The sequence below is a fragment of the Lemur catta genome, chromosome 19 (assembly GCF_020740605.2).
Source record: "Lemur catta isolate mLemCat1 chromosome 19, mLemCat1.pri, whole genome shotgun sequence".
NCBI lineage: Eukaryota > Metazoa > Chordata > Mammalia > Primates > Lemuridae > Lemur > Lemur catta.
Window position 1 is genome coordinate 12997337 of NC_059146.1, and position 17275 is coordinate 13014611.

At 37.8% G+C, this 17275-nt stretch overlaps 1 protein-coding gene across 4 annotated transcripts in view; it reads right to left on the minus strand.

Annotated features, from left to right (window-relative positions):
* YTHDC1 (YTH domain containing 1) overlaps positions 1-17037 on the minus strand; it is a 37555-nt gene extending 20518 nt beyond the window's left edge. For 2 of the 4 annotated variants that reach the window (XM_045533086.1, XM_045533084.1), the window contains exons 1-7: positions 16647-17029; positions 10665-10700; positions 5403-5504; positions 4738-5066; positions 4204-4621; positions 736-825; positions 212-265 (exon numbers count right to left, since the gene is read on the minus strand). In XM_045533086.1, coding sequence (XP_045389042.1) covers positions 212-265; positions 736-825; positions 4204-4621; positions 4738-5066; positions 5403-5504; positions 10665-10700; positions 16647-16674 — 1057 coding nt within the window. In that variant the 5' untranslated portion in view covers positions 16675-17029. Of the gene's footprint in view, positions 1-211; positions 266-735; positions 826-4203; positions 4622-4737; positions 5067-5402; positions 5505-10664; positions 10701-16646 lie in introns of all 4 variants that reach the window. The other 2 variants (XM_045533085.1, XM_045533087.1) reach the window with 2 other exon arrangements.
* Positions 17038-17275: the final 238 nt, after the last annotated feature.

A 17275-nucleotide genomic window follows, 5' to 3' on the forward strand; every position in this document is an offset into this window, starting at 1 on the left:
AAACTAAAATATCCTGAAATGTTTGGTATGGCTCTAAGAAATAGGCAATAAGAAGTAGACACAGAGCTTTCTATGTAAGATCATATTAATTTTTTCCCTTAATATATCAGAACATTACTACATTAAAACCAACTATTAATGGAGAACTAATAAGGCAAAATAATGACTTTATGCAGCATGCAATGGAAACAATTTCAAATTTAAATGATACCTTTTCGGACAGCACGAACGGAAGATGATAATTTCTCATGCTTCTTTTCTGAACCTGTATTTAGCCAAAGTACATTTGTTCAGATTGAGCTTTAATAGAGATAAGACAAAATTTCTACAGTCTTGTCACATAAAATTCTCATTCAAGACAAATTATTCCTCCTGGCGCACCCACACACACAAAAAAATACTTCTCAATGTGTACGAGTGTTTTGCTTTTTGGGTTGTTTGGAATTTTTAAAAAATATATTTGAACAGTTTCCCACTCAGAAAACTAGTCACTGAATCATCATCTTCCAAGAAAAAAAAAAAAAAGTAAAAATTCCACTTAAGCAATAACAGAACAGGATTAAAATAATAAGAAAAAGCTTAGTTTCCTCTAGAATTATTACACTGAACATGCCAAAATCAGTACTAATGGACATCAACAAGTTCACACTAAACTACAGCCTCCACACACTTTCTAAAGCAGATTACATTAGAATCAATCAGATATGATCACAAATAAAGGTAAAATGAGAATACCTGCATATGACTCTGATGCAGAGCTTCCACTTCTATCAAAAACAATTGGAGATATGCCTCTAGCTCTCTTCCTTTCCTTCTTTTTCTCATCTAAAGAGAATCCAAATAACAGTTTTCAAATATCACAATACAGAAATTAACACAAGTAATCAAACAAGAATGTATCATCATGTGTCTGGTTTTTGCATAGCCCTTATATTAGTCAATCTTTACCTCTCTCCTGATCCCTCAATTTTCTCAGGAAGTGTTCCATTTTAAAGACATTGTTCAAAAACTATACGAGCTTTAAATAAATTCTTTCCCTTAATTCTCAGAACAAGTTCATGAGCTATTCTCATTTACAGATGAATAAACCTCAGGTTATAGGGGGGTTAGGCAACTTGGCCAGGGTCCCAAGTTGGCCAGGGTCTAGGTTTCTGGTTGGCAGAACTTAGACTCAAAGGCAGGTCCTCTGGGTTGAGAGTATAAGCCCTGAGCTCTATTCTTATCGAGTGAATGAAAAAGATATTTTACTACTGTCCTTGAAAGGGGACTACATGTCTAATTAGTTTTGAGGCTTTAATTATTATTATTATTTCCTTCAAAAGTTCTCATATGTCTCTTTTAAACTTTCCTCCATGGATATTTCCTTTCAGGAGTCTAAGCACTACCAGTTGATCACATTAAAGATATTGCATCTTGGCCGGGCGCGGTGGCTCACGCCTGTAATCCTAGCACTCTGGGAGGCCGAGGCAGGTGGACCATTTGAGCTCAGAAGTTCAAGACCAGCCTGAGCAAGAAGGAGACCCCGTCTCTACTAAAAATAGAAAGAAATTAGCTGGACAACTAAAAATATATACAGAAAAAATTAGCCAGGCATGGTGGCGCATGCCTGTAGTCCCAGCTATGCGGGAGGCTAACACAGAAGGATTGCTTGAGCCCAGGAGTTTGAGGTTGCTGTGAGATAGGCTGATGCCACGGCACTCTAGCCCAGGCAACAGAGTAAGACTCTGTCTCAAAAAAAGATAATGCATCTCTTCTGGCTGTTAAAAAAAGATTATTTTATGGTTCAAAGTACTAAAGATCTCTCACTGAGATAATGCAGGGGACAAAATAGAAGTAGAGATCCTGCCCAATTGTTTTTATATAATGCTAAACCTAGCATTAGTATGAAAAATCTAAAAGGAACTTTCCTCTTTTTTTTTAATAACTCCCACTTGCTCTCGTTTATTGTCCCCTCCCCCAACTATTACCCTTGGGTCAAAAAAAATGAAAGTCACCTAATAAAAGTTTTATCAACCAGCATATTGCTTTTATAAAGATGTTACTAAAAATTCTGAGGAAAAAATAAGGTAAAATAAACTGCAGTCCAGAACATTCATAACAGGAACTAAGCTGTGAGATCCCTGGCATTTAAAAACTGGCATCTCCATAGGCAGGTGCAGTGGCTCACGCCTGTAATCCTAGATCTTTGGGAGGCTGAGGCAGGAGGACTGCTTGAGGCCAGGAGTTTGAGGCTGCAGTGAACTATGATAACACTACTGCACTCCAGCCTGGGTGACAAGACGAGACTCCTTCTCTATTTAAAAAAAAAAAACAACCCAAAATCGACATCTCCTAATTAGAGTTCCAAATCCATCCCATTTTTCTTTCATGAATTATAAAAACAAACTACATATGAAAAAAATAATTTGCTGCACACTAAAAACAGCACCCGAATGTATGTTCCACATAAGGAATTCTCCTTTAATAAGGAAAATAAGGGTTCCAGGTATCTCTTTTAAAACAATGAACAACTTCCATTAACAGTTTTGATATCAAAATTTATTAAAAAATACAGGCTATCATTCAGTTTGAAATGTCTTCTCCACAAAAATAAAGTATCATCAAGTACCTAGCTATAATACTGGCATTATCTCATCTAGTTTATTAAAAATGCAGATTATCTCAGGCCCTATCCATTTAAATAAGTCCCCTTTGACTTACACAAACATTCAAGTTTAAGAAACACTGTTTCTAAAAGATATCAAAAAGAAGATTCTCATAACAAAATGTTCCCTTGGGTGGTTTCACACATCTTCCACAATAAATGAACATTCAATGCATATTGCCAATGTAATTTTTGTTCCCTAACCATTATTATAAATTATAAAAGATATGTCCCATCAGTTTGCAAAAAGCATGATGGGAGCATGAAATTAAAGAATCTAGTTTTTACATTAAACCTAACTACTCATCTATTTAACTCTTTAATGTCCTTAAAAAACTTGTTTCAACTCCCAAACCTACAACTCTAGTGAACAAAAGGGTGATTTTACTACATTTTGCTTATGTAGCAATCTGGTAGCACTTTTACATAACACAGTTATGAGACTATAATCACCATAAAGTAGCCAGTGGTCTGTAAGTACCCTGACGTCTCTTTGCTGTGCTCTCTGGGTTTCCTCTGACCAGAGGGTTCCTTCATCCTAGTGACTGCAACTACCCAATAGTCATACATTTTTTTCTCATGGATGAGATAGGGAAAAAGAGGTAGGACATGCAGTACTGAAAAAAATGACCCAAGATAAGCTCTTACCCAATCTTTCCACAAGAATCTTATTTATACTCTTCTTTTCCATCTCGTAACTTTTCACCCCAGCCCTCTGTGGATCCTGTCTCAGCCAGTCAACTCACAGGTACAGAATTAAGAAAAAAGTTTGTGCTCCCAAGTAAAAAAGAAAGAATCTGTTTTGGTTCTGCTGCCACATGACAGAAATCTAGGGGCATTTTCCCATGAAAATATTGTAATACCCAGTGGACAGGTTTCTTATGAATATACTTCAAGTACATCAGTGTTTTAAATAAGCTATTGTCACCTGGTATGGAAACTTAAGAACTTACAACATAAAAATCTGAAATATATTTCCTTATAGAGAAACAACTGGACTTGTGTTCTTTTTTTTTTTTTTTTTGAGACAGTCTCACTCTGTCTCCCCCCACAGTGTGCAGTGGCATCATTGTAGCTCACTGAAACCTCAAACTCCTTGGGCCCAAGTGATCCTCCTGCCTCAGCCTCCTGAATAGCTGGGCCTACAGGTGCACACCATGACGCCTGGCTAATTTTTCTATTTTTAGTAGAGATGAGGTCTCATTCTTGCTCAGGCTGGTCTCGAAGTCCTGAAGTAAAGCAATCCTCCCATCTCGGCCTCCCAGAGTGCTCGGATTACAGGTGTGAGTCACTGTACACAGCCTGAATTTGTGTTCATTTACAACACACACAATCAACCTGAAGCTGGGAAATACCTTTACTGAAATATGCAAATCTCATTCAAATTATTCACATGTATTCACAACACGAAATAGCATATAATTAACTAGAAAAGACCACAAGACAATTCTACTAATATCCCCCATCTCTCAAAAACTGTACAATTTGAACATTTTCAAGAACTAAACCAGTCAAAGTTTTTCTCCCCCAAAGACAAACTTTTACATAAAAAGTAGTACCTGATCCATCTGTGCCTGAACCAGATCTGACAGACCCATCTGTGAAGGAAACAGATTCGGAACCAGAGTCACTGGCCTCACTTCGAGTGTCATAATCATTTCCCTCCTCCTTCTGGTCTCTCTCATCCTGTTCGTATTCTTCTTCTTCTTCCTCCTCCTCCTCTTCTTCTTCCTCCTCCTCCTCTTCTTCCTCCTCCTCCTCTCCATCTTCATCCACCTCTTCATCTTCTTCTACCTCTTCATCTTCCTCTACATCTTCTTCCACTCCTTCCTCCTCATTCTCAGTGTTGTTGCCTTGTTCATCAGAAGAACCACTGCTGCCAGTCTCATGGTCGGAGCCATACTCTTCAGAGTTCACTTCCTCCTTAGAAGACTGGCTGGATCTGCTTGCACGTCTATCCACTTCAAGCCCAATTCTCTGATGTTTAAAGAAAAAGGGAATCAGCAGTCATGTAACAGACAAGGTCAGAGTGAATGAATAGTTCTAAAGCATCAAAAAGAACTGCTGTTTTATATCTGCAATAATATTACTACCTCAGAACCATCTGGCGTGGGGGATTTGGTCCTCCTTTCAGGATCCCTTTTCCGGGGGCAAGTTTTTTCAGGTTGACTCTTATAAGGTTCTCTTGAGGCACTGCTTGATAGACGAATTTTCCGATCAGCATCTAGACGCTTATTTCGTTCAGATCTTTGATATTCCTCATTTTTATATTCTGTGGCTGACTTTCCTTTTGTACTAACTATTCTTTTGTTATTGCTAACAGATGAGCTCAATGGCTTAGAAATCAATTGTCTTGAATGGACAGAAGGCTTTTGTCGCTTGGTGTCAGTAGATTCCATTCGATCACTTTTTCTTTTTGATCCTTTAAAATACAATTTAAAAGACACAAAAATATTTGTAATATTCCACTTATTTCACCAAGGATTAACAGATAATATACATCGGGGAGAATAAAGCCTCATTTCTTTAAAATGTCTTCTGAAGTATTTTTACTCCAGAGTTAATCTGAAAGAAAACATACCTTTTGACTACTGGAACAAATCCATATATTTAATAAGTTTCATATATAAAAAAAAAAACAGTCTGTTACATGTTTGGTGTTAACCACCTTCAAGGAACAAGTACAAATGCAGTTCTTAAGAAATTGCATCTCCTCTATTTACAGTCATTTAACAAAAATAGTACAAATCTTACATACCCTTTTTCTCATTTTTATCTTGTTCACTCTCTGGATTATACAGTTCATCATCCTGTTCTGGTACTTCAGTCAATATATCATCTAGAACATTAAGTTCTCCATCTGCAAATAAAATTAAGAATTAATAGGAAAAAAATCAGTATCATTACGCATTTATTTTAAGTATTTACTAAGTGTGAGATCATAATAAGCCCCAAAGAGTTTTTATTTCAGAATTATGACACAAGATTGATTTCTATAAAACAATACAAGGTAAAGAATATATACAGAGGTCTTCTATAAAGCTAAGAGTATATATCCCATAGGCTATAAAAAGATATACTGGGGTACACAAAAGGATTTTTATTTCAACTTTTAATTTCTAACTTGTGATGGCTTTAAAATGTACACAATAAATCAGTCTAGAAATACATGTGTACAATTTATAAATAACATTTATCAAAATGTTTACTCTCCACAACAGTACAAAGGACAATCTAGTAACTTTACAGTGCAGAAATAAGGCAAATGCTAGCTTAATCAGGTAATCAAAGTTAACATCATCAATAATGGGACAAATCAGTAGCACAGAACTCCCATTATGATGCTCTAAGAAAAACGGAACAATACCTTTGTGATATTCCTATGCAAAGTGCAAAATCTAATCCTACACACGAGGAAACATCAGACAAACCCAAATTAAAGAGCATCCTAACATGTCACTGTCATGAAACACGACTAAGGAACTATTCCATAATAGAAGAGACTAAAGAGATATGATAACTAAACACAACCCATAATCTGAAATATAACTGGGAAAACTAGTGAAATCTGAATACGGCTTGTAGATTAGAGTATCAATGTTAATTTTCTGAATTGATAGTACTACGGGTAAGTAAAACAAAGTCCTTATTTTTAGGAAATAGTTAAGTATTTAGGGGCAAAGATGCACCATGTCTGCAACTGACAGATGATTCTGAAAAAGAAAAACTTGTGCATGTGCACATAGATTGAAAGAGGATAAGAAAAACACAATAAAATGTTAACATTTGCAGAATGTGGTTGGAGAGTAAAAGAAAATTCCCTGTACTACTGTTGTACCTATTCTGTGTATTTGAAATTATGTCAAAATAAAAAGTTAAAAAAAATCACTGATGTGCTTACACAATCAAAAAAGTTGCAACCTGCTGGTATGGACTATATAAGTTTAACTTGTTCAGAAAAGGTAACTATGACTATATTGACATTCAAGGATCATGTAAATAGCAAAGTTTTGTTTCCCTACCACCACCCTGTCCAACAAGACAAAATAAATCTTAGATTTTTTTCCTTTTCTCTCCAAAGAGAAAAGGAAAAAAAAAGCTCATTTTTTAATAATGTACTAAAAGCTTTGTACTTTTTTTAAGCACAAAGTATTCCAGTATCAAAAATGTCTTTCCAAATTTAAGATGTTGCAAAGAGTAAGTACAAAGTCATGAAAACTAATGAGACAGAAAACTTGTATTTATGGTTCCAAGCAAAAAGCAAAGCCCACTCTAAGTATAGCAAAGTTTATTAATTAATCTGGGGTCTATAAACAGGTTAGATGAGATTCAAATTTTCCCAAAAGGGTACAAATCAGTGCCTAATGAGACTGAAATAGTTAATATAGGATGTAAGAAGGGAAATATAAGAAATGGAAACCGTAACATTTTCCTCTATATTTGGAGACAGACACAGTTTCTATTTAAGAAGGATATTTGAAAACTACTGTGCCTGGAATGGCATAACAATTAATTTTGTTAGGTGGTATCAATGCTGATCTGTACTTCACCATTTTCCTAAAATGAAAATATACTATAACGGATTTTTATTTTTGTTTAACGGATTTTTATTTTTGTTTACCTATTTTTTTAGATGTCATTTAAAATCAAGATATGCCAACCAAAAAAGCGTCTCTCATCCTCTAGATTTATGTTTTCACTAAAGACAAAATTCCCTCAAGATCTGAATCACGGTGACCGGGCGTGGTGGCCCATGGCTGTAATCCCAGCACTTTGGGAGGCCACTGCAGCTTTGGGTTCAAGCAATCCTATTGCCTCAGCCTCCAGAGTAGCTAGGACTACAGGCGCATGCCACCAAGCCCAGCTAATTCTTATTTTTTGTAGAGGCAGTGTCTCACTCTATGTTGCTAAGGCTAGTCTCAAACTCCTGGCCTCAAACCATCCTCCTGCCTCAGTCTCCCAAAATGCTGGGATTATAGGCATGAACTATCATGCATGGCCAGAATCAAATGTATTTGCAGAAGACAAAAAGAAAAAATATAAAACTATCACAACAAAATAGGCAATTAAGTAAATATAGTGCTACACAAATCTTTTCATAAAGTCACTAGATCTTAATTAGAAAGATCACTCCTAAGCCTGAATATTTACATGAAATTACATACTTTATATGTGCCAAATTTAATAAATATAGAATGAAAGGAATTATGCAGGAGGTGAATTTAAATCAATTTAAATTTTAAAAACATGTCTAAATCATGGTTTCCCTATAAAAAGGGGTATTACTATTTTAAAAGTGTTAATGAATTCAAATTCACATATTAGTTGCAGTTTTATAAAAGTACCTACAAACTTTTGCAACACAAATATTAACCAATCCTTAATAAAATACCTTGCCACTTTAACATTTTATCATCATCACATGTATTATATATACATACGATACGAAATAAATAAAGCATGTCTTATCACCCATTACTTTGAAGATAAAGAAACATTAGTTTGAGCTGACCAAATACATTTCTCTAATAACAGTGGATATTTGTCTGGAGTTCTGGCTTTCTACATCTACAGTTAAATTAGATGGAGAACATTAAACACACCTTAAGCATAAAGAACACAACACAAATGCAAAACATTAAAAGATCGTATGCATGTAGATTAATTTCAAATTAGTGCATGAGAAAGTTCTGTATTTCCAACATTAAAACGTCTTAAATTTATTTGGATATTTGAGATGAACTACAATATCCTCAATTGATGATGCACACATTTTTATCCATATTACAGTCCATGACATCAATAAGCTGTGTGATTGGTTTTATCACAATTGACAAACTAAAACCTGCACAATATGGCTCATGGCCTGTTTCCGTATGGCTTTAAGAATGGTTTTTATATTTTTAAGGCTTTAAAAAAAATAATTAAAAAACCTTGCCAAACCCTGATATAAATGATCACATTTTTAAGTTACTTTTCTCCATCACTGAAAGTATTTATATATTTACCGAAATACGATAAACAGAGGAAAGACATTTGGAGGCAAGAAAATGCAGGCTATTGCTTAAGAGCTAGGTATTAGGAAAGTCAGAGTTCTTCTGAAATCAAGTTTCTTTACCTCTGATCACAGGCATTTGTAGAATAGAAAGATCAGTGTTAGTGAAAAAAAAAAGAGGACAATTATTTGAATCTCCTAATGAATTTTTCAAACTTTAAGTCTTTTCTAATGACTAACAGACTCTAATAAACCCTACCTGCCCCAGCACTTTTACTAATGACTAGGCGACATAATATACAAAATCTGGTCCAGAATATAAAACAAAATCCTTTCTTATCCTTTCTTCAACAAAACAAGTACTAGCTACTGCTGTGTATCACCCCAAAACTTGATGGCTTAAAACAATAACAATTATTTTTGATTATGGCTCTTGGTTCTGGGGCTCAACTAGGGTCCCTCATGTGGTTGCAGCAAAATGCATGGGGCTGAAATCATCTGAAGGCTTGTTCATTCACAAGCCTGGCTGACACCTCGGCTGGGAAGACTCAAAGCAGCTGGAGCTTCGGAGGCACTGGACCTCTCTGTGGTCCCTCTCCACTACAGCAGCTTCAGGCTAGGCAGCCCTCTGACATGGAGGATTAGGACTCTTAAATGTGTATTTCCAGAGAAAGGACCATGGAGAAACTCAGCAACACTACCACAATATTTTATTCAGAGGCAATCACAAAAGCCCACCCAGGTTCAAAGGGAACACATATTAAACTTATTATTGGGAGAAGTGTCAATATGTGGTGGAGGTTTTCAAGGCTACCACATATAGTTAGTTTTATTTAACTATAAGGATTTTACTTATATATGTAAGGTGCATTTTTAAAAATCAAAAACTGGCTATCAAAGGCCAATGTTGGTGCTTATAGTATTGGATTATAAAGCTAACATAAGCTGCTTCCTCTGGCCACTTCCTTCATTGGCTTGAAAAAATACACTTTACATACATTTTAATTCACTTTTTCAATTTAGAATGAATTAGTTATCAAGAAAGGAAACATTTTAATACTCTCATAAGCTATTGCCGTTAAAGACTATAATTATCATTGGCATATCTTTTTTGGAAAGAAATAATTATCTCTTTAAGAAATAAAGTAACATCCGCTAGTTCTCGGGTGACTTTTTAAAACTCCCTTAATAAATGTTTTAAATCACTTTCTTTGTCTTGAAATATAGTACTGATATTCTATATAGAGTATGTATACATTCAATTACTTCACAGTAGTTGGCAGTAGCACCCCAAACAAAGAATATTAGCAGTATAATGGACAAAGGTTAGAAAATGCCAGATTAAGAAAACTTCTATAAACATACAATTCATGACTACAAAAATAATCCTAATTTCTATAGGATAAAGCAATTCACAGCTGGGTGCAGTGGCTCACATCTGTAATCCCAGCACTTTGGGAGGCTGAGGCAAGAGGATTGCTTGAGGCCAGAAGTTTAAACACCAGCCTGGGCAACCTAGCCTCTACCAAAAAAAAAAAAAAAAAAAAAAAAAATTAGCCAGGCATGGTGGCAGCTACTTAGGAGGCTGAAGTGGAAGACTGTTTGAGCCCAGGAGTTCAAGGCTTCAGTGAGCTATGATCATACCACCGCACTCCAGCCAGGACAACAGAGTGAGATCTCACCTCCAAAAAAAAAAAAAAAGGCACTTCACAATGAAAATTTTTTTGATGTCTATACAGAACTATACAGACTTTAAAAAACATTTTTAAATCTCTAAAACTGCTTCAAAATTAAGATGCCACAACAATATAGATTTTTTTCATAAGGTGCCAGTGCTCAATAAAACAATACTTCATTTCCATTTAGAACTAAAATTCAAATCCATCCAAAAGTTATACATTAGTAACTTACATGATAAATCCAGCTCTTGGATGCTTTGTTTTTGAAAATTCCAAGGATTTAATATTTAAAAAAAACCCACTTTTTAAAAGGATTATTTGACCATTAAGGGGCCCAGATTCTCACCTGGAAACAACCAGCTGGAGCAGTCCTGATAGTCTTCTGTCAAGACACAGAGAAGGTAACATATGTCAAGGTTTTGCATGAGACAATCTGACTTTATACCTGGAGAATCAGTGTATTTACTATTACTGCCTGAACATACACCATGCCTGCTCTTCAAAAAAAAAAAAAAAAACCACCATAATACTACTACCCATTATATTAAGCAAGTACTTTGTCTGTCTGACCCTAGCATACATATATGTCTGCAACCCCTGAATAACAATGATGTTAAACAACTTCAAATAAATGAAGGTCCAGTTCAATACACACTGAGGCACAGAGACATCAAACTCCAGTTTCTGAATTCAGTATATAATACTTTGTAAGGTAAAAAAGGCAGAACACTAAAGGGGACAAACCTACTCAACTCTAGATGCAAGCACAGTGTTGTCAGATCTTCCAAATTTTCAAGGATTCCCAAACTAATTTTTATTTGGAATTGTCTAACTTTTAAATGTTGCTTCAATTAAAAAACACACACACACACACAAAAACAGTTGGTTGCTAGCTTGATTCCTCTGTGAAAGTACAGTCATGGGTGAGTGTTTCGCATCCACATTATCTTCTGTATATGGGCTGCACTGTTGTCAGTGACGTAAACTAGCACAATCTTAGTTACCACCACAAACTGAGTTTTGAAGTAAAGGTACAGATTCCCAGGGTATATGAGGTTAAAGAGGGATATAAAAAGAATGACAATCATTGTTTTTAAAGCCTGTTCAAAAACTGACAAGATGTTAGATGTAACAATCCTAGTTTTTTGTTGCTTGATTGGAGTTTTTGTTTTAGGTAAACATGGGAACTTAATCTAGCTGGCTTTCAAAGTAGTTTAACCATAGAAGGTTATGTACACAGCAAAAATTCCAAAATGAAGCCCACAGAACTCAAGTGAATTGACTAAAATCTCAAAACTCTGAATCCAAATTCAGTGCTTTTTCCATTATACCCAAATTTACTTTAATCTTTAAATTCTAGGCCCAGGAAGGTCACAAACCTTAACTCCAGGGTTATCAGTGTAGAAAATTAAACTTTATCAGTCATTTTTTGATCCCAGAAGCTTCTGGGTCAGAAGATATAAAGTATTTCAGGGTCCAGCATCAGACTTAGTATTTAAAGAAAGGCTAAATATACTACACATTTTATTTCCCAATAGCCAAGGCAATAAAGTACATTGCATTTTTTTTATTTTAATTCACTTTATATAGTTTTAGCGGGGTTTGGCAATGGTGCAAGATTTCCTGGAACTTCCCCTTCTGTTATCTTGCAATGTACATTCTACATTTAGACCAGTTTCTCAGCTACTTTTCGTCATTCAAAACTGTCACTCCTCTAAATCTGTGTCCTCAACCCCCAGGCCAGGCAGAGACCAGTACTGGTCTGTGGCCTGTTAGGAACCAGACCACACAGCAGGAGGTGACCAGTGGGAAGCTTCTTCTGTATTTATTTACAGCCTCTCTCCACCAGCTCTGCATCTCTCACATTGCTGCATAAGCTCCACCTCCTGTCAGATCAGCAATGGCATTAGATTCTCATAGGACGAACCCTACTGTAAACTGTGCATGCGAGGGGTCTAGGTTGCGTGCTCCTTAAGAACCTAATACCCGATGATCGGAGGTGGAGCTGAGATGGTGATGCTAGAGCTGGGGGGCAGCTGCAAATACAGATTATCACTGGCAGGGAGGTTTGACTGCACCATAAATGTAATGCACTTGAACCATCTTGAAACCAACACCACCCCAACTCCCTTGGAAAAATTGTCTTCCATGAAACTGGTCCCTGGTGTCAAAAAGGTTGGGGACCGCTGCTCTAAATGAAGTTAAGAGACTTGGAGTTCCCAGTCCAGTCAAACTCCCTGTTTTCCAAAAAGCATACAATTGAAGTGTGTAAGAATAGCATTTTTAATTTTCTACCTTACTTCTATTATAGGTAAAACAAACACATAGGAATACCAATTACATACTCTATGCTTTACAGAGCCCTAACTAAAGTAAACCAGGGAAAGCAATTTTATCTGAAAGACTTACTATTGTGTAGTGCCATAATATGTATACAACCATGTGCCACGTAACTACGTTTTGGTCAACAATGAACTGCATATAAAATCGTGGTCCCATAAGATGACAGTACTGTATTTTTAATGCACCTTTTTTATGTTTAGTTATGTTTAGATACACAAATAGTTACCACTGTGTTACAAATGCCTACAATATTCAGTACAGTAACATGCTACATAGCATGTGCTATAGCATATGATGGTAGCAATGGGCTATACCATTTAGCCTTGGACTATAATAGGCTATATCGTCTAAGTTTGCATAAGCACACTCTATGACAATCACACAATGAAACTGCTTAACGCCTTTCTCAGAATGTATCCCCATGGTTAAGCAACACTTAACTGTGTATGTATGTATACATGTAACTCTGTGTGTGTGTGTGTGTGTGTGTATGTGTGTGTGCATCTGTGTATGTATATATGCAGTAGTCCCCTCCTCATTTGCGGTTTTGCTTTCCAAGGTTTAGGTTACCCATGGTCAAAAAATATTAAATAAAAAATTTCAAAAATAGATAATCCGTAAATATTAAATTATATGCCATTCTGACTAGCATTCTCGCATTGTCCCACGCTGCCCTACCAGGGATAGAAACCATCTCTTTGTCCAGTATAGTCACACTATATATGCTACCTGCCATCAGTCACTTAGTAGCCTTCTTGGTTAGATCAACTGTCACATTATCACAGTGCTTATGTTTAAGTAACCCTTATTTTACTTAATAATGATCCCAAAATACAAGAGTAGGAATGCTGGCATGTTATTATAGTTATAATTGTTCTATTTTATCATTGTTGTTGTTAATCTGTGCCTAATTTATAAATTAAATTTTATCACAGGTATGTATGTATAGGAAAAAACAGTATATTTAGGGTGGGTTCTGTGACATTCATGGTTTCAGACATCCACCATGGGTATTGGAACATATCTCCCAAGGACTGGGGGGAGGGGCCTACTGTATAACTTAAACTTAGAAACTCTTAGCTTTGGATGTCATATTGCTAGTCAGTTATTAATGAAGTTCAACCTTGTAAATATTCATGGCATTGAGACAGAAACCCCCTGATAAACAAGACAGACATACTCCTGGCCCTCATGCCCATCAGCTTCCAGTCTGCTAAGGTAGAAAGCATGTTACTTTGGACTTGGGTCACCCACATGGCTCCATTTCAAGATTAAAGTCACAAGAACAGAACTTCTCAAACCATCGATGTACTATGTGTTCATTAGCCACATCCTTCCAAATACTTCGTTGACATTTCGAGCTGTCTGTGCTGCATTGGTTCCACGATGGAACTCATATTCAAAAATAACATGAATTTTTGACTTATCCATGGTTTCACAAAAATTGCTCCAAAAACAAACAAACAAACAACTCTGAAAGCCAAAATGTGCATTTGGGAGACTGAGGATGTATCTTCACAATAAAAATAAAACAAGAAGTGTCAATGGGAAATGTCAGAGGTACCAACTGTCAAACTTAGTACTTAAGGAAATCAGATATTTCATATTATCCTAATAAAAAGGGATTTAAGGCTTGTGACATGACTACGATTCTAACGGTGTTTATCTTTATGATTTCCTAATGTTTCATATAAAATAACTGATGAGAATAAAGTGCTTAGATTCCCATGTATTTAAGAAAGGCATCGTCAAGTATTGTTTCCAATTCTACAATTCTAGGGGAATGACAATGCTCAAGCAAGTGATACATCCTGTGGGTTATTCCAGAACTCTTCCAAAATTAAATAAACCAATTCCAGTAGGTATTTGCTAGCGTTCCATGTAGCCCAGAGACAATTTCTGTTCTAAACTATAAAGAAAAGCACTTATATCAGGACTTTTTTATTTTTATTTTTTGAGACAGGGTCTCCCTGTCTCCTGGGCTAGAGTACAGTGGAGTCATCACAGCTCATTGCAACCTCACACTCCTTGGCTCAAGCAATCCTCCTGCCTCTGCCTCCAAGCAGCAAGGACTACAGGTGCACATCACTGTGTCCGGCTAATTTTTTTCTATTTTTTTGTAGAGACAGGGTCCAGCTCTTGCTCAGGCTGGTCTCAAACTCCTGATCTCAAGTGATCCTCCTGTCTCAGCCTCCCAGAGTGCTAGGATTGCAAGTGTGAGCCACTGTGCCCAGCCCACATCATAATTTTTGAAATAGAGAAGTTCAGTTATGGAAATTAAGTTTTTTAGAAAAACTAAACAAATGTGAGGCAAAAAAAAAAAACCCTTTCAAAAGTTGGAAAATTTATCCTATGTATTACTAATAAGTGACATTACAACTTTCCAACAATAGTTATAAAGTTTATGTACTTAGGAGTGCATTATTATCACTAAATCCATGTCAAAAACAATACTTTTAAATCTAGTTTTCTTCTTCGATGTGCATTATTGCATCTCCGCTATTACCTGACTTCTAAGCATGTTCACTGTAACAGACAATAAATTCTTGAAAAGTAATGAATTTCACTCATTTTTGTATTTGGTTCATCTCACCTATCACAACCACTAGACTCCCATACACACAGCTCATAAATTACACAACCAAATGTTTATTACTGAATTCTTACTGATTAAGTATTTTAATAACTAAGCTTACAACTAATTAAAAGCATTTTCCTTTATTCACTAACACCACACAACCCTATGCCCACATTCCTTCTGGATTTCTCAAAAAAAAAAGGGGGGGTGGGGTAGGAGAGGTTTTTAGGATTCAGTTTAAGCATGGAAAATAAAACTGCTATAACCCATTCAATGGACTGCTTTAGGATAAGGGCACTATCTTAAGCATATGCCCACCCATTCCACTTCACAAGCTTGCCCCTACCCTAGAGCAGGTCAATGAAGCATGAAGACTCTCCTGATGGAGAAATCAGAAAAATTGAAGAAACAAAGATTACAGGCCTAATGCAACTTGACCCTAGAGCCCAACTTAACAAACTCTCACTCCAAATTAATTAGCCATACAGATGAGATCTGTGAGATGCAAGGCAGCAACTGTGTCATATTTTCATCAACTATAACCTTCCAAGACTATCATGTTCATCTTAGGGTTGAAATAGATCTCTAGGTAGCATCTAATTTAGACTACGTTCCAGACAGGTATTGATCCAGGATCTACAGTAACATCTCCAGAGCTCAGGAGCTCGGTATTTCAAGACATTCCATTCTAATAACATCAGTTCTTCCTATATTTCACTGAAATTTTTATTCCTCCAACTCTCCATAACTTGCACACTCTAGCAGCTACACATAACGTGTATCTAGCAGAACAGTACCCAGGATTTTTCTGCCAGCACCAAGTCACAATTCTTTTCAAATACCATGCTTTCCAAAATAAGTATTCGAGTAACAAAATGGGCAATTCTTGTCACTTTGCCATTTTAATAGGAACAGCCAGAAGTTACCTGTACGTATTTCTAGAGATTAATAATCTACCTGTACCACTGCTTAAACATGCTCAGTCAGCAGACTAAAAGCGTTAATCGCGACATTAAAGGCTTCCAAAATTTAGCCTAACAAAAAAAAGGTTGTCCTGAAAATACGCATCACGTCCGCATAATCTTACCAGGAAATCAATCTAGGGGCCTGCAACTCGGAACAGGCCCTCTCGCCGCCGCGCCCCAGACAGCTAAACGGAAAGTCAAGCGTGAAATCTGGATCAAAGAAAAACCCTAGGCGAGATGAAACGCTCGGCCATATGGAGACCGAGGACGAAAGGACAGGCCTGGTCTCTGCCAACGAGTCCAAGTGTCTCGGAGGGGGCGACCGGCTCGGCGCGAGGCACGCTGAACTCCCCAACCCCCCGCCCCGCCCCGCAACGACGACCACCGCTCCACCACCCACCCCCGAGCCCCGCCTCCGCCCGTCACCTTTCTCCGCACTAACCTTTCTCCTCCCGGCTGTCCGCCGCCATTGCTCCCCTCCGGTGTCCGCTGCCGCCGCCGCCGCCGCCGCCGCTTAGACGCGACTCGCGCGGGCGCTGCAGCCGCGGCAGCAGGAGCACAGGCCCGTCCGTCAGTCCCGCCGCCCGGCTGCGCGCTTCGCACTTGGCCTCTAACACTCGCTCTTCTTGACTCTGCCCGTTTCTTCCCTTTCCCCCTTCCTTCGTCTCACTCCGGCCCCCAGGAACCCAGGCCCAGCCTTCCCGTTGGGACTCGGCCACGGGCGAGGGTAAGGGGGAGGGAAGGGAAACAGATGGCGACGGCGGGCGGCGCTAAAATGGAGCCTGCTTCCTGCGTGAGACAATCCTGCTCCCGAAATACCCTGCGCTGTTTACGCCTCGCTCCTCTCCGGGAACGTCACAGTGCGCAGAGGCGGGGAGGCGGGACGGCCAGGGGGACGTGGCGTGACGTCAGCACGTCGCCCCGCCCCCCGCAGCCCAGGCGCCGTTGGAGCAGTCTTAATTTGTGTGATTAGGTTTCCCAGGTTGTTGATGAATGGCTTGCTGTGCTGCGCACGCGCAGATGGCGTAGCTTGCCCATCTGAAACGCCCCGGAGACCCTGGCAGGCCTTGT